Here is an 18,602-nt window from a genome sequence, read left to right on the forward strand (position 1 = left end):
TGTGTCAAAAATGCAACATTCGGATTTAAATTTTGTGCAATAACAGATTTTTTAATTTTTCATTCAAATTCTTTACGTGGAAATAAAGAAAAACTCTGTTCCCAAAGAATCAAGTAGGGTAAGTGGGAAGAAATACTTGAAATTAAATACTCCTAAAATGAAAAAATACATAAACAGAAATATCTACCTCCGCAGGAAAGAAAAGTTTGGCAGCCTAAGTCAAAAGACTGAGTTAATACTACTGTTATACGCTTTTTGTTGGTGCTTTGTTCACTTCGTGCTCAAATTGAGTAAACAAAGGTAGTCATATGGCAGTCTGGAAAGCCCGACATCACCAAAGATTTCCTTTATTGTTCACTGTGCCTTTGTAGTGCAGCGCAGAATCAATCTCAACCATTTAAAAAGGAAAGTGAAATCACATCTCAAAGTTGTTATAAACGATCTCAAAGTAATTGTAGTATCACAGTAATCAAAATGACTCTTCCTCTTCCTCTAATTATAACTTAATTTAATCTACTACCTGTCATTTTTACAAACTGCAGTTCATATTAAAACATTTGCTGATAACAAAAGCTTTTCTTTGAAAACAACAGTGCTTTACATCTAGTCAGGCAGCTTGTGCATATCAGAGCATTCTGTCAAGAGAGATGTGGAAAAGGGTAAAAGAGAAAAAGCTGAAATCTGGGTACAGCTTATCTGTGCCTTCAATGCACTGTAGAATCTCAGGCGGCACTAGAGACAGCAAGTTTCTTCAGATGATCCATAAATACTTGCAAGCTGACATCATCAGTAAGAATGGGTGCTCCAGACTCCTATAAAATAAATGCAAACAAGAAGAACCGATTACACTCATTGTGAAGAAAAGGCATTTTGAGGCACAGTATGTTCCATTAAATAAACACTTTATAAATTTAGAAAGACCTTAGAAGCATACCATTGCTGAAATCCTCCGACAAAAAAAAATGCAGACTGTACATTTACATAAATTTTCGTATGTTTACATAAATTCAGGCATAAACCACACTCCCATATTAATGCATACAGCAGTGAGCTGCAGTACAGCAAGATATTTACATCAACTATACAAAACTCAAGAGTTTTTGAGAGCTGCCAAATACTAACTTACAAATAATTAAAAGTAAATAAAACTGTCATGCTACGGTTCCTGTATCACTCCTATCTCAATGGAGCTGACAAAGGTGAGAGAAACAGAAACATGCATGTGACAAAACTACAAATCAGTATCTATCACTGAAGCTCTGACATATCAAAATGGCAAAAGGAGGAAACAAATCCATTAAGGGTCTGATTTGACACCGAGAGAAGGTCAGCTACCTTTCTCAAGGCAAGCTGGACCAATTCTCTCCTACAGCTCTGTGCCACCTCAGAGAAACACCAAAAAAAACATCTGAAGGTCGTGCCACTCCAAAATCAGATCACAAAAGATTAAAAAAAAAAAACTTTTAAGGTGGATTTCTGCAATTTGCTTTTTGACCTAAGAAGTCATTTTCAGAAATCCAAGAAGTTCAAAATGGCCATCTTTTAATTACTATTTTTAAACAAATTTAGAGTCTAAAACCAGCAGTCAGCAACTCTGCAAATGTTACATAGTAACTCTCTTAAGCTCTTTGAAACCAATCTGCCATTACTTTCATTTACAGATGTCGGAAGAATTCCTATAAATCTCAACAATTCAACCTTTTAAAGGTACTAAGCGCCCATATTTCCAAATGAAATCAGAGCTGTGTGAACTCTTACAATATCTTCCAAAACACAAGTCATGAGAGTCTTAAGGAGGATGCTCAGAACTGGTGCCCCTTTTTGAGAACTGGCCAAAACCAGTTCCCAGTTAATGATGAAGGGACAAATCCAGGAGGAGTTCTTAGATCACTACAAAAAACTTGACACAACACACAGCCACTCTCAGGGAAGCCTGAGCTCTCTTATTAAGAAGCCACAAAGGAATTACAAGTACTTTAATTCCAGCCCAGGATATGATTTTCTACCTTGTGCTGTCCTTCCACGCGTAAGACACATCATCCTCTAGTAAATAAACTATCAAAAGAACTCATAGACCCCCTAAGAAAAGAGATCCCTCACGATGTCTGCTACTGGTAATCCAGGGTAATTAAAACCAATGCACCAACTCGATTCCTGAAACTGAACACCTCATCCAACACATACACACAGGCAGCTGCTGTCACCACTGCAGTAGCTTTACTCTGAAGACTGGGAACCCTTGACTCTAGTAGGTAAGGTAGCAGAATATTTTATTTGCTTGGCAATAAAGTGAAAACCAGCAAGGTCACAGCGTACAAGTCTGAAAAGTACATGAAAACTAGCTTTGATTTTTCACAGACCACCTTAAGTTTTGTCTTTGGTTCATTTAAAATTTTGATCTAAGGCATAAAATAAGAATTTAAATTTAATTAACAGTGATTTGGTGACAGCTAGCTGGGCATTTGATAAGATTCGTGCCACTGACCTCTTTTTTCATTTCAAATTGTAAATTCCCCATAGTTACCAAGAAAAAAGATTAAAAAAAAAAAAAGATGAAAATGAAGGCATTGTCAATAAATGTCATATCCAATATAATCTGAAATTTTCAACTGCATCTTCAAAGACTAACCAACATAATAGAGCTGCATGAAAAGTTTACCATTATATAGTATAGAAAACATTTTCAGAAAATAAGGCACCTACTTGCTAAAGTTTAAAAAAATCTTTATTTATAATATTAAAAATCAAACTAGTCAATTCATCACCTCCTGAAACATGGTTTTAGTGGTGTATGGGTGCCCTCTTCAGGTCAATGTGAACTAACAAATTTTTCTGTAGACTTTATGCACAAAATAAAATTACATAAAACAATCCAGGAAGCTCATGTAAAAAACAAGAGCAAAACCATTTCAGTTTAAAATTTTCTCCCAACAGTTACATTTTTCATTTCATAATTTGTACATGGTTCAACTTTGTTCACAAAAACCCCTGCAAACACAGGAGAATATTACATTGAGCGCACACACTGCAATGTCACTGGGGAAATTAACACTCATTTTCTTATGTTACCCTTGAACTGAATTCTTTTCAATATTAAAAGGGAAAGCTGTCGAATTAAAGTCTTGCTTGTCCAGCACAAGGAATTTTCTTAGAGATCACTTCAAGAATTGTTTTGCTTTTGCATTTACATTTGGAATACTGTTTCATTTGTTCACTAATTAAATGAGAGAAAACAGTTGTCCTGTACTGTTGGAAACGCCAAAACTTCTCAAATTTCCAGGTAATGTTTAGATAAAAACAAAACCTTTCAAACCACAGGATTTTTGTGTATGTTGTGGAGAAAATACGACGAAGAGACACACTGACAGATTGCCAGCTAGGTTATCGACTTTAGAGGCAAGAGAGCTGTGTTCAAATCATGCTGTCCATGACTCAGAACAAAGTTTTCAAGTATTTTCACTCTGGATCTTAGTGCTCTTCCTTGCCTGAAGTTTCATTAGAACAATATGTCTATGTGAAAACATAACTTGATAAAACTTAACTGACAAAAATCACTGCCGTAAAATTGTTTACAGAGCTCTCTCACTCATGACTTGAACACTGAATGCCCTTTAGCAAAGTACTCTAAAAGCGCAGTTAATATGAAGCTTCAACTGTCTCATGTCATTACATTTTCATGAGAAAATGACACTCCACTAGCGTTTACCCACAGCAGTGTTTCTCTTCCCACTATAAAAGCTGAATTTGGAAGGAGAACACGGAACTGCGATGCAATGTTCAAGAATACAAGCTGCTCCATAAAGTTTAACTTCTGAACTCTTACATAACTTTCTTCCAAAAGACAGGATTTGAAACACTGATTCCTGGTCACCCGGGCCACAAAAATTCTAGAAAACAGCAGGACGCTGGTACTGATGTACTTTTCAGTTCTTGCTTATCACTAACTTCAAAATTTATTTCCCCTACTGCCAAAAGGTCCCTTAGTTTTTATGTGTGGTAAGTGCTCTCATTCAGAGGAACTTGAAGGTATCTGTCTAAGAAAGATGGCTAGACACGAAAGCAACCTAATAGAAGCTTAAACCAGCAAACCAGATCATTTTTGTGTGAAGAAATGAAATCCATTTTTCTTAACTTTTGCAATTTTAGTGGCACCCAGGCCAAAACTGCATTTCTTTTTCAGTTTCAAAACTTGGTATTGTTACTAATATGTACACAATCTGTCACTTGACTTCCGAAACAGGGAAAAAGAACATAAAATCATGCATACAAGCTTCATCAGCAGATTCACACTTACCTGTCCCCATGCATACATATTGTTATGAGTCTGAGAGGGATTTACTTTTGAAAGCAGGAAACGAGCCTTTAAAAAAACAAAACACAGGCAATAAATTAATCTCAAATAGAATTTTCCTGCACTCAGAAAAAATTACATGCGTATGAAATATACCATGCCTATTATTTGGAGATAAAAACACGCACAGATACCTATTGAGAAGAGCAAGTAGCACCTCCATAAATAAAGCCTCTGCCTGGATTCTATAGCTATAACACAGAACTGCTAACAACTCTTCAATGCAGCAGAAAGTAAGCTTTTGTCTTTTTCTAAGCACTAGCAAAGCAATTATTAATACTTTATTGATATTCACATTCACTAAAAGAATACTTCTGGTATTGGTCCAGAGACCCTGACAAGTACTATCGTTTTTGTCTTAAACACCTCACGCAAGCAGTCTGAGAGTCCAAGTCAGTATGGTAAAAAGAGTAATAAATAATAGGATTCACAAATTAGGCAAAAGGTACTATTAAACATCTGGCTCTGTAAAAGCTTTAAAAAACCCAAATTTTTCACTTGCAACTTACATACACTTTAGCACAGAAATGCATGTTTACTACCAAAAAAAAAATCTCATGATGTTACTAATGCATCACTTCCTAGATTATATATTTTACCATACCTGGCTTCCTCCATGCTCTGTATCAATGTATCTGGGCATTGGAAATCTGGAATGGAGAATTTCTTGGGCATCATCTATTGGAGCTTGTAGCAAGTGATGAAAGTTTTCATATTCTGGCATATCTTGGTAACCTGATTTACGCCACTGAGCTATGGTCTGGGGATAGAAGGAAGAAAGAAGTTTAGAACTAATTCACCTTTCTTTCTTAGAAGATACACAGGGCTTTTCAGAGGAGAATGTGACATTGCTGGCCTCTTTTCTATTACTCACACCTTTCTGCTCTACATTATGCAAGTTAATTTTTAAAAGCCAAGATGTGCAAGTAACATGCCACTAGATTTATTTTTTTCGGAACTCTAAGAATTTGCGGTCCTTCTGTATTTCCCTTTTTTGTCATCCTTTGTACGCTAAACATTTAGTTCATGAGGTCAAGGATACTATTTAGAGTTCTCTAATATGCATATCTATAACACTTAAGAAATAAATATTTACACCGACCTTTACCTTTCAGGGCCTGTAGTGCAGCCTCCTCACTTTCTAGTATTGAAGCTGGCTGCTCAAGGTCAGCTCACTGATACGGGCTGTTGTTAGGAAAGACCTGGAGGGAGTCTCAGTGGGTGTCCCCTCATCCTTTGCTTGGCAGCTGTTCTAAGCTGAGACTCGTTCCTGGCTCCTGCCTGAGCTCCAGTGCAGCCGTGCCTGCACGGGGCCATGTACGCACTTGTCTGGACCCCCACCCAGGGGTTTGGCTACCCAGCTAGAACGCAGACCCGCCTCATCCCCATTGACTCGTGCGATGATCTGGACTGGAGGGTGAAGCTGGATACTGTCTGTAACCCTCTCTGGTTGCCTTGCTCAGGTAGTGTGGGGCCAGATCCTCACTGGTGAGGCCCCTGCCTGCCTTCCAATCATGTGTTAAAGCTTAGTAATTATTTTAAACAGTGCAGCTAAGAGGACACGATCCAGAACAGTATTTCTCAAACTCTCAGCTGGGAACCATTTACAGCTGCAAAGCAGGAGAAAGCAGCAGCTCAATTCCTCTAAGTCAAGTCACAAGCATTTATATTTATATTACTAGCAAACGTCTATCTACTCAACTGCCAGGAGCAGTTTCATTCCTCCAGGACAGTGCAGATTAAGAGTGACTATAAAACTTGGTGTTCTGACTCCCTATCCCTGAAGAACTAACTTAGAGGTCTAAAATAAACGAGTGAAAAGCACTCGAAAGTTGGAAAAATACTGATCTTAAACAAATAATCTGCATATTGAAGCTTATTCATCTTAAACCAGCACCGTAACATCAAGTAATGTCAGGTATCTGTGTACAGGCATGTTAGGTTACCGAACTACAAACATGAGTTAGGAGTCGCGTATGAGCCATACAGATGAGAGGGCAAGCACTGGAGTGGTTTAGAACCGGGGCTTGACTTTTGTAATGTAGCACTCCTACAGAAAAAGAGTATTTATGTAAGAAATGACAAATCTTACCTCTCCATGATAAATAAGGATCTGGAAAAAGGTGTCCATAAGGAGAATGCGATCTGGTAAAATGCTGCTGCTATCCAGAAGAACAGGCTAGGATTTAAAAAGAAATAAAAAATTACCAACTGATGCAGAATTGAGCAATCAGATGGCATTACCAGCTTTTTGAATCTGTCACTAAATCTTAGGAACTTTTTCAATCACTTACTAAAGCTCTGTATTTGCTCGTATTCATGTTATACATCTGCAACCCACACAATCTCAGTTATCCAGCCTGACTCTGAATATATAACTTCATGAAAGTAATAAAAATTGTATTCAAGAGCTGAAACCTCTTTTATTATTATGCACTTTTCTAGTCTTTCAAGTACCTCCTTATTTACATATACAATGCCATTAACTTGAATGATATTTCAATGCATAAAGATTCAGTAGTTATTCAAGTATAAGATTTGGGGGTTGTGGGTTATTTGGGTTTTTTTAGTCTTGTCCTTGCAGCTATTATTACTGTGCATATATATCCACCATTACTGTGTATAGTAAATACTCAGGATTTATGAAATCTAACGCAATAGTTAAGGTTTTAATTCATCTTTTTAAGGGCAGTGACACTATATTGGCACTATGTGATTTAACTGAATCAGTACCATATGATTTAATTGGACCAATCTTATTAGGGGTACCAAAAATATTAACTATTCCAAGAACAACAACAAAAAAATATTATTACTCATTCCACACTGAGGTGTCAGCTCGCACTTGATCATGCGTCTCCTCTGCATCACCCATGTGACTAATTGTTATTCATACATGGAAGAATGATTCTACACCTGTGACTAGCCCTTCTCAAACCACCTCATTACATTAATTTAAACTCCACTATTAACAGTCTTTTTTCATCCCCATGACATAGCCTAAGAAGAAAAAAAAAACCACGCACACTAACCAAAGTTAGAATTCCAACCTGCCAAGATCCTTGCCTTCTATTTTTATTTTCACTGTCTTACCATTCCATTTCCTCACTCTCTCTTATCTATCAGCCTACTTTTGTTGTCTCCTGTCTTACACTTCTTTCACAAGCTTCTTGGAATATCATGTTTTTATTTCAGGTTTATATAGAATATGCTATGATAAGGTCAGCTGGAAGGTTCTGGACCAAATCTATACATAATGGTAAACACATCAAAATTAGAAGATTTGGATAAGGGTGTTAAGATAGAGGGGAATTTCGTATATTTCAAAAACACCCCAACTTTTCTTTCAAACCCTACAGAAAAAGTAAATTTTGAAATAAAAACATTTTTGTTGGTTGATGTTTACACTCTGGCACCACAAAAAAAAAAAAAACACCACTCCTATAGCTCTCAAAAACTAACAAAAACATTACCACTCTTTAGTTTAAAACATCATCTCTTCACAAACTAACATTTGTTCTCAAGACGGTGCTACATCAGAATTCTGATATGCATTGTTCATAGTATGTTCTAGATTACGTTACTACTCTTTCTCACACAACAAATTTTAAAACAACACGTTTTATAACATGTAACCATGAGGACAACAATCTTCTCTCTCTCAAAACAGCACCTTTTGACCTACTATTATGTCATATATAATGATACCTCTGGAGGTCCATTGAAAGAGTAGGCATAAAGAATCGGCTGAACCATGATAAGCGACTGGGTTAGATCTTGACGCATGAAATGATGACGATAGTATGAGCTCTCATCTGGGCTGTTATTAAAAACTTGTAAGAAAGGAGATCTTCTCAAGTGAAACATAAACTGCAAAACAAAAAGCATTTGTTTGAACTTTTACAGATAAAAAGGACAGTTTACAAGGAGAGAAATATTTTCCACAAAGTACATGAGAAAATGCCACAACAAAACTGACTTCCAAGTCTTTAATACTTCTAACTTGTATATGCACCTTTGCCAGTTTTTAATACTCTCACGAGAGCAAGACAGAGATCAGAATGGATAAACCTACAAAGCAGCTTTGAATTCAGAGAACAGTTTAATATTTCTTCTTCTCCAGTACTAACTGATAAATAGTATGAGTGGATATTGCCAAACCCTTCCTTTAACTTTAAATTCTACTGTTCCTGTGAGGGAGGCTGCTCTGCTTGAACACACAAGGTAAGTTATAGCATGTGAACAGAAAAAAGAACGTTAACCACAGCAAAGTTGAACTTCATTAGTAAAATGGAAAAAGCAAATCCTTTCATTGCTGAATCAATCTCTCCACAACACTTAACGCCTTCAGATAGATTGGTAGGTAACTCCAACAGAAATATCATGGAAGTATATGAAGAGTCCAAAAGCAACATATCGGAATGGAGGAATTTATCAGAATGGATTATTAGCAAATAAACTATTCAATGTTTAATATAGTCAAGCTCAAGTTCACCAGTGAAGTGTTTCTTTTCAGGTCAGTATGATAAATCTTATAGGAAAGAAACAACAAAGCAAAACTGTATCTTTTCTCATGTTTTCTGAATTTCTTCATTTAAACTGCCCTTAAAAAAACCAGTATCATTATCTGAATTACAAACTCAGGTAATATGAGGGCTCTGTTATAGGAAAACAAAACATACACATAGTTAGAGGAAGTTTAGCTGCAAGGACAGAGGGCAACAAGCGACACAGCAGCAGACAACAGAAGCAATTTGCCTAATGTCACGTGTCAGACAGGAGCTGGGGGCAGGGAGTCTTTTCATTCTGGTATCCACTGTAATGACATATTTCACTCTGTGCTACAGTGCCTCTTCCCGCACTAAGCATTCTCTCTTTATCCCTTACAGACACACCTTCCTTCTACTCACCTGTGGGTAAAGAGAAAAGGTTTCTGAAAATCTGAAAGAGCTTGGATCATCCTTGTGGTATTCTCCAAATTTCTGGCACTGGAATAAAAGAAAAAAAAAAATCTAAATGAAGAAACGCACTTGCTTGGTAATGCCATTACTGTACATTCATTGGTTTTAATAGACACATGATTTGAGGTGCTTACAGCTTTGTAAGCAGAGAACTAGCAAAAACACTGATGTAATTTCTTTTCTTAGCAAGCAGTGATTTCCTTGTGTACGATGCTATAATGGCTTTTTGGTTTTTTTCTCTAAAATCACTAAGCAGAGTTAGATGATTAAACAGTCCAGGAGAACACGTTTAAAATTAAATTATTAATAACTATTTACTTACAAGTAAGAAGTAAAAACAAACAGAAAACTGAACTTTTCAAAATAAAGAAGTTCCATATGGTTTTCTGGATACTTTGACTTTTTTTTTTTGCTAAAAATATTTAATCTACAATATCATTATAGGCAGCGGAAAGTAGAGAAAGCTTTAATTGCTGCTAATCTCATGCTAGAACTTCTCTTAATTGCTGGCAATTACCAACTGCTGAGGACTGAGGAAACATAAATAAATGAACTAAAAACGTATCTGCTCTTTTTTCTGTTTAAAATAGAAAATCTTAGTTAATTCTGCATGCCCCACTCGTGGAAATTAAGCATTCAGTTCATTTTTTTGTATTGTTTTATTTTTGAAGAAACAATGACTGAACACTAGTCATTTAAGAATGGTATGTCTGGAGACAAGAAACCAGTCCGATTCTTTTAATATAGTCCTTTTTACCAGTCGTATAAGTTGTCTGTCCAGCCACCTAAGCACATCAGGCCCCTCTTCTGTCTCTGCCCTATACACTGCCAATCTAGCCATGAGAATCGCAGCAGCTTCCTGGTCAAAAGATGCAGCAATGTTTTGAATCTGCGTCTGTGCATCTGCCCAGCTGCAAAAGAAAAATACAAGTATTTGCATCACGGTGAAAGAAAAGATGTCTAACTTCAAAATAGCCCTTCAAAATGAAGGCAAAGAAAGCAGTGTTGGCAGTTTAACAAACTCATGCTGAAGCTTCAAAAATTACTGGGTGTAAATGAGCAGCCTCTCAGTTAACCATTTGTTAATTAGAAATGTCCCTTATTTGTACAGATGCCAAGCAACCAGTGAAAGGAAATATAATGCCACTTATAAAACAGTTATTATATTAAAAACATATTAATTATGAAAGGTAAGTTACAGAAAACACTGTCCATTAAACTAATCACACATTCCCACACTAGAAGTTTTCTTGTGCACCTTGTTTGTTCTTTACAATTTACAAGGTTAACTATTAATCTGTCCTTTTATCAGTCGCCAAAAAGATTATACTAATATAACTAAAGTAAGTTAACGAGATATTTAAATCAACAGTAAGGGCAATGCTTTTTTTGATAAACTGAATGTTCCATCGAATTAACCAATCAATAATCATCTTCAGCTTAAAGGAAATGTCATTGCACACTGAAAAATGTCTACATAATATTAAACATCACTTTCTGAAATTGTGACGTAAATTGAATCAAGGAAGCTGCAGGTAAAGGTTACACACTGAAGAACAGGTATTTACACCCCCCTGAACTGCAGCCAGCACTCTCAAGTTAAGTTATGAAGTGATAGTTGCCCTAAGTCTGACCATCTCCTCAGTTTTGGCCATAGAATTTCACTCAAAGCTTCCTCTTCATCTAAAAATCACCTGGGTTACTTCAGAGCACTCCCATAACATCATTACGCAGCCACTGCAATCTCTCAGAGACGGAACAGCCCACAGAACAAGAGAGGCAACTGTCTCAAAGGTATGGTTGTGCCTTCACCACCTGTGGCACTGCATATCCCAGAACAACGGACTGGTTAAAAATATCTAACGATTAAAAGGCAAATAGCTACCCTGCTTTTTCAAAAACGATTCACCACAAGTAAACATACTTTCTGGCAACTGTGGTCACTCTGATACGTCTCTGTCCACTGGAATGCTGGTACTGAGTCACAAACTGGATTGCACCACGTCCTCCTTGAGGAATGGGAGCATTGTGCTAAGTACAGGAGGCAAACAAAATTAAATGGAGGTGAATCTCAAGATTTTACAATATAATTTGAAAACGTGTAAACAAATTACTAGAAAATGATAGAATTCTTAGCAGCTCGAGTTATATAAATGCATTGTCTGGTGCTTTGATGATGTTGAGTGCCTTTACTAAACACGGCTAAGAAACCCGGAGACTGCTAAGGGATGTTAGGAGCAGTTGCTGCCTCCACCAGATACCCTTAAAGCAACCAATGCTCTCTCCTTCCACATACCCTTACAGAGACAATGTTTCCAAAGGGGCTGTGCTACAATTGCCCATTTAATTAGATTCTATTTGAACATCACGTGATTCACTAAAATTACAGGCAACAAAACAAATACTACTCTAAAACATTGATTAATTAAATCCCAGAAAGCGCCACTGAAATGTAAAGATTGGAATCCAGCTGTACACCGAAATTTCAAAACTCTGATCAGTAGAACTGTATGTTTATATCCTGGTAACAAGGTAAGTAATTCCAAAAGAGAAGGACAGTTGAAATCAACTATTACACACCATGACCAGACCAGTTTTAGAGCTAGTAATGAAATGAGACCAAAATAAATATGCAAAACGTAAAATGAAAAATGGCTAAGGTAAGATCAAGTTTTCAAACCTCTGCATAGGCCATAAAGTATGCAACATAGCATACTAAATATATAGAAACTACAGTCAGCTCACATAGTTCCTGAGCTTCAAATATTTGGAAGAAGGGAAAGTACTAGAAAGAAGTGACACGTTTGCTTGTCATGTTTTTATCCTCTTTCCTAGTACGCCTCAGGGAGCCAGGAAACCAGGTTATATGCCCCTGAGGCGCTGCAATGAAGCCAATCCTTACTTGCAAATACTGAGCAATTAAAGCATAAATTAAAATGTTAACATTATGGATTAATTACCTTGTAACTAAAACACCAGAAAATACCGAAAAGCGCTTTTAAATATACAGATTACAATATTTTCATATATTGCAACTGAAATACATTTTAATAAGTAACACTGAAAATAAAAATTGGACTTAGATTAAGAACTCTATTCAAAATTTATAGAGCTCTTTGGTTCTTATCATCATATTCAAGAAGATTAGCTCATCATTCAGCTGTTAGTGTCCATCTCTAAACTTTGGCAACACAAAATAGCAACATCATTTATATCCCTGCTACTGCGCTTGAGGGAACCACACAAATGCATTGGCTTCAGCAGTCACATAAAATAAAATTACTGTGTTTAGTAGACAAGTAGACAAATATTCATTACCTGGTTGACCACCTCAAAGTACAGTGCAAGTGTTGTAGTAGGATTAAGTCCACAAATCTTCCACTGACAAGTACCTCCTGTTCCAATCTCCTGTAGAAAGATTTTATAAGACTTTTACAAACCAGAAGTATTACCTTCCTTTGTGAAGTACAACATCCAGCCAATATAGGTAACTGTTTACGACTACTCTGTCACAAGTTTTCTCCACGCACACTCTGTCAGATTCTCAGACAAACACTCTTACAAAACAATTGCAGTGTTGGATGCAGAAATAAAAAAAAAGGGAAATGGCTGCAAAAGATTAAAACATTAGAAAGACAAGGAGATGGCATTAGAAAAAAGGAAAAAGCAAGTCAGAAACAGGAAAAAGTACTAGACTTTGCTTAAACAGTTCCAAGAGAAGAGGTCAGAAGCACATGTAAGTAGAGTGAAATGGAACGGCACACCAGTAAAACTTCAAGTAGGTAGCTTACACAGTATATAGTTACGTAGTCTCTGACAACTAACAAGTTAACTGTATACAGATAGTGATGTATTTCAAGCAACAATTCCTTTTTGTCATCCAAACGATATAAATACCCAGCGAAACCAATTAAAATAACCAGTCATCCATAATGAACCCAGTGAAACCAAACAAAACATTCAAGTAAAATTATACTGGCAATACTGTCGCTGTGCTTGTGTTTATTGTTGAAAGCATTACAGTTAGGTTAGTTGTCCAGTTACCACTTGCAACGAGCCGCATGCATCTACATTTTATTCATATGTTTTATGTCAAAAATTTTAATTCAGATCATTTCAATGAAAAGGTTTTTGGAATAGAAATTAATCATGATGTAATTGCAAGGCAACAAATGAATTCACAATTAAATTTTCTATTACCTCCTATGATTTAAATATGTAGCTTAAATAAGGAGATGTACATGTAATTGGTTTGGGGGGGTTTAAATTTTATCATAATATATGCAATCATTCAGGTGACGAAATACGGAAAACTGTACCTGAGCACTAAGAAATAAAATGCTCATTATGTTGAGACTTTTAATTCACAAAGATGCAATCATAACTACAAGGAAAATTTAGGCGTGAAAAATGCTTGATTAAAGCAGACTATTCATAAGCACTTTTTTTTTTTCATACTGGAAAATGCTCTACTATGCAGACTGTTAGGAACAAAAGTGAGACTTTTCAAATGCAAGACATTTTAGTTACTTGCAGGAATTGTTTTTGATTAGTAATCAAATGCAAAATTAAACTGTAATAATATTACTTGATAAGAAAGCGATGATTTAAGTCTGATGTAAATTTAAAGGAGTTATTTCAGGAGTCTGCAATAGTTGTATATTCTAACCAATTAATTAAACACGCATTTGGTGAAACAGCTATCCAAATGGGAAGATAGGGTCAAGATAAAACGGGATGTTCTCGTGGTCTTGTGTCCTCCTGTTCTCTCAGTCTTTCTAAACAAAATGTTTTCATGGTTCCCTGTTTGGATAAATGGACATAGCTCTGAGTTTAACACTAAAGCATGCTAACTCACCTTCTACTTGGTTTCTGCTTTGCCAGCATGCAACTTCTCTGTACTATTTTTTAAGCAACCACCCAGTGGACAAACCTAACCAAGCGACAAGGGATCTGCATGGTCTAGTACAACTTGAGTCTAATCTAGCAGTGAACAGGAGCCTATCCAAAAAACAGCCCTTACGTGTGTTTAATTTGAAACTAGTAGAAAAGTACACACACTCTATTCCATTTATGGAAAAATTTCAGCCTCTCTTCAAATCCAGAAATCCTAAATCCTGTTTTTCCATAGTATGCATTGCCTTCATTTTCAGCAAAGTTAACTTACATTTTCTGAGACACAAGGTCCTTTAGAGTTGAGAGAGACACAGGGTCCAATTGCTCCAGAAATCTTTACTTCTCTTGAAGTCTTCATATTTAGAAGGAAAACATAAATTAATATGCCACACTAAGAAGAACTCAGTCTTATTTTATCATTAGTTAATCAAAACCTTAATTCAAATCAGACTCGATACCTTTAGGAAAGGTTATACATATAATAATGCTTGATTCATTCAGAGAAACTTTTCATGTGCTCACTTTCTACACTTAATTACAAATATTTGCCGTACCAATTAGTACATCTGAAACAACAGCATGAACATAAATTAAAACACGCAGAAAAGTCACTATTATTTATAAACATGGGAGCCTAGAAAGTATACTGCATAGTGTCTATTTTCTAGCAAAGTAATTAAAATATTCACTAAATGAGATTAAAACTGAAGACTGGTAAGATAAGCCCGTAACATACACCCCACTGAACTTATACTCTCCTAAACATATTTAGCTAAAAGCAAAATTCAGTTATTTTCATTCTTCCAATGTCATTTTGAAGTGATTTGTACAGTCCTCTAGAACTGGGGCTCCCTTTTCCTATTTTCCAGGATCCTCCAACAAAATTCACAAGAATGTACGCATGAAAAAAAGAGGGTTCAATTATTTGTCCTGGTAGTATAAACTTAAACAGAATTTTACTAAACAGGAAAATAGCCCCATATTCTTCTATAAGGCAGGACTGTAATACTTTGAAGAAGCATCATGGAAGACCAGACCTCAAACTACAGCACATTCGGTTCTAAGCTTCTCACAAGAGCAGAGGTGAAATATGAACATTGTTTAAGTGCCAGAGTGGATTCTGGTAAGGATGGAAAATGAAAGGAAAGCTGTCCTGGACTATGTAGAGAACCTGGACCTAAAACCAAGAAACACTTGCTACCGGTACCAAAAACTATGCATGCAGCATTGTGAGTTTCTAACAGAGACATTAATTTTAGTTCAGTCTCTCTTTTAACTGTCACTGAATGAAGGGTAAGAAGGAGCTAACGTTATTCCTAACAAATTCACAGAATTACGGAACTGTAAGAACACAGCTAGGCAGTAACGGCTACATCCAAGCCAAGCCTGAACGCATCTGTTTAGCACGTTCCTAAAAATTCCTTAAAGGGCAGAGATTCTGCAAGTCTTTGCCATCCTATTCCAGTGTTTTGCTAACATGTTGTGGTTTTTCTTACCTTTATTTCTAATGTGCCACCAAATCCCATTTTAAATTGTCCTTGCATATCTTTTGTGAATACTCTCTGAAAGGTTTGTTTGAATAAAGATGTATTGAAAGAGTCTCCCATTACCATGTAGCCTCTAGACAACAACAACAAAAAGAACAAACAAAACCCTCAAGTTAAAACAGCTTACTTATTATGCAATAATTTACACATGGGATTTATATAGCTTATTTCTATTAAAGGCCAAAACTAATAACAGTTCATGGTGAGGCACATTTTTGCTGTCTTAAAGTGGACTATCATTAAATTCACGTTTTGCTACAAAGTTAGGGATGAATATCGTAAGTGAGCTTCTTGCCCAGTCAGCATCTTAAGGTCACTGTGATTGTAATACATAACAAAATATTTCACTGGGAAAATATTACACTGGACTTCAACACCACAAATGTCTCAAAACCTTGTCAAGTCAAGTCAGTTAACTACTTCTAATATTCAGTATTCCAAACCTACTACCACACCATTTTATTTTGAGTAGTTCACTCATTATTTCAGGCTTAAATCTGTGCACAATTTGTTTTTATGCTTAGCAGTATTCTGTGGATGTAACTGCAACAGTTGCCACTCATCATGAAATATCATATACTGCATTTAGGAAATAGTAATGGGAGATATTATTGTTATTAACCATACATATTAATTAAATCATATTATTAAAATATGTTAATAGGTCAAACATTACACCTGGAAGAAGTTATAGAAGTTTTCAGGGCGATACTTAAAAGACAGAAGACGATAAAGACAGGCAGAATCAGAAATCCCTCCCTGTATGTAGGATGTAACCAAAAATAAAATAGGAACAGCTGAAAGAGAAATGGATAAACTATACACTAAGGCTAGTTTTGCTGGAAGAGCAGAAACGGGGTGAGTCACAAGAGCGGAGAAAAAGAACACTGCATACTTTCTGTAGTATACAGAAAGACACAGCTTGAGTTTAATGCAGGAAAAGGATAGGAACCAAATGTGCTTATAAATAAACTTAAAGATCCTTAAAATGCTTATAAATAAACTTAAAGAACCTAAGAAGTGGAAACTCCCATGCTAAGGCTATACAAACACACTTCTGAAAAGAAGCAACCCAGCAGTGACTCACATGGTCAAGCTGGCCTGAAACTCAGCAGCCGCATCTCTCATTCTTCTTGGTACGCCTAGATACGTAGCATGTGCTTAGGATCCTCTGACATATGAAGGTATTGACAGGCAACTAAGAAGGTCCATTACCCACAGATACATCAGTTACTAAACTGATACGCAAAAATGCTTCATTTCATTTTACCTGCAGTTGGTTTGCCACAGCTGTCGTGGTTTGGCCTCAGCCAGCAACAAAGAACCACGCAGCCGCTCGCACAACTCCCACAGTCGTGGAAAAAGAAAATGACAGGGCCAAACTCGTGGGTTAAAAGAGTGCAATTTAACAGAACAGCAAAAGGAAAAGACAAAAACGCGATTACAGTACCGCCGCGAAGCGCCCCGACCGGACCCGCACCGCCGCAGCCCACCCCCGAGTGGCGACTCCTCTCCTCGCCCCGGCTAGCTCTTCTTATAGCTCGGGCATGGGTCACGTGGTATGGAATACCTGCCCCCTGCCGGCTCCGGGGGAGATTAACCCCATCCCTGCCGGAACCAGGACATTATCCACCCCTTATTCCATACCATCTGTGTCATGCCCAGATCTTACAGTTCCCATAGTCTGTGGGCCATACCTCCGACGTGTCCGTTGAACTCACTTAAAATGTCCATTGCACTCACTTAAAATGTCCATTAAACTCACTTAGTCCATGACTGTAGGCTCCATCTGTGAGAACAGTCTCTCAGGTCACATGAGATGGTGTGTGGTGCTGGACGGGTGTATGCTGATGCAGTCTATGCCGTTTACTTAGTCTCATCAAATTCCATCTGTCATTGATCTAGGTGATCCTTCTTTGACAGCACTAATAGCCATCATAATAATGATAACATACAACAGCAAAGTTATTTAACATAAAATTCTATTCATTGGCTATTCTCACCCAGAATCAGATCCCCATGAGGCACACATCGGACCTCCCCATCTTCTCGCATCACCCACCAAGTGCATCCGGGTCCTTGTGCAAAAGCAATCCCACGAATGGGTTTGCCTTTGCCTGAGGCAGGACTAACCCAAACTGTCTTCCCTAACATATTCTTCATATGCACTACGGGGACTTTATCCCCTTCTACTGCACGTGGATGTTTTGATTGGGCAGGGCCAGCTCGATTGGCAGATCCCCTAGTGTTAACTAACCAGGTGGCTTTTGCTAAATGTACATCCCAATGTTTGAAAGTCCCACCACCCATGGCTCTCAGTGTAGTCTTTAGCAGTCCATTGTATCTTTCTATCTTCCCCGAGGCTGGTGCGTGATAGGGAATGTGATATACCCACTCAATGCCATGCTCTTTGGCCCAGGTATCTATAAGGCTGTTTCGGAAATGAGTCCCATTGTCTGACTCAATTCGTTCTGGGGTGCCATGCCTCCATAAGACTTGCTTTTCAAGGCCCAGGATAGTGTTTCGGGCAGTGGCATGGGGCACAGGGTATGTTTCCAACCACCCAGTGGTTGCTTCCACCATTGTGAGCACGTGGCGCTTGCCTTGGCGGGTCTGTGGGAGTGTGATATAATCAATCTGCCAGGCCTCCCCATATTTATATTTTAGCCATCGTCCTCCATACCAAAGAGGCTTTAACCGCTTGGCTTGCTTAATTGCAGCACACGTTTCACATTCGTGGATAACCTGTGCGATAGTGTCCATGGTCAAGTCCACCCCTCGGTCACGAGCCCATCTGTATGTCGCATCTCTCCCTGGATGGCCTGAAGCATCGTGGGCCCACCGAGC

The 18,602-nt window shown here is 37.4% G+C and overlaps 1 protein-coding gene across 1 annotated transcript in view; it reads right to left on the bottom strand.

Annotated features, from left to right (window-relative positions):
- Positions 1-292: 292 nt before the first annotated feature.
- SEC23A (Sec23 homolog A (S. cerevisiae)) overlaps positions 293-18,602 on the bottom strand; it is a 30,846-nt gene continuing 12,536 nt past the window's right edge. The window contains exons 9-19 of the mRNA XM_009886962.1: positions 15,705-15,828; positions 14,480-14,560; positions 12,631-12,720; positions 11,237-11,343; positions 10,070-10,223; positions 9,262-9,339; positions 8,060-8,221; positions 6,444-6,530; positions 4,956-5,111; positions 4,295-4,360; positions 293-812 (exon numbers count right to left, since the gene is read on the bottom strand). Of these exons, the coding sequence (XP_009885264.1) occupies positions 723-812; positions 4,295-4,360; positions 4,956-5,111; positions 6,444-6,530; positions 8,060-8,221; positions 9,262-9,339; positions 10,070-10,223; positions 11,237-11,343; positions 12,631-12,720; positions 14,480-14,560; positions 15,705-15,828 (1,195 nt within the window). The 3' untranslated portion in view covers positions 293-722. The remainder of the gene's footprint in view (positions 813-4,294; positions 4,361-4,955; positions 5,112-6,443; positions 6,531-8,059; positions 8,222-9,261; positions 9,340-10,069; positions 10,224-11,236; positions 11,344-12,630; positions 12,721-14,479; positions 14,561-15,704; positions 15,829-18,602) is intronic.

Source organism: Charadrius vociferus, unplaced genomic scaffold (genome assembly GCF_000708025.1).
Source record: "Charadrius vociferus isolate BGI_N301 unplaced genomic scaffold, ASM70802v2 scaffold14, whole genome shotgun sequence".
Lineage (NCBI taxonomy): Eukaryota > Metazoa > Chordata > Aves > Charadriiformes > Charadriidae > Charadrius > Charadrius vociferus.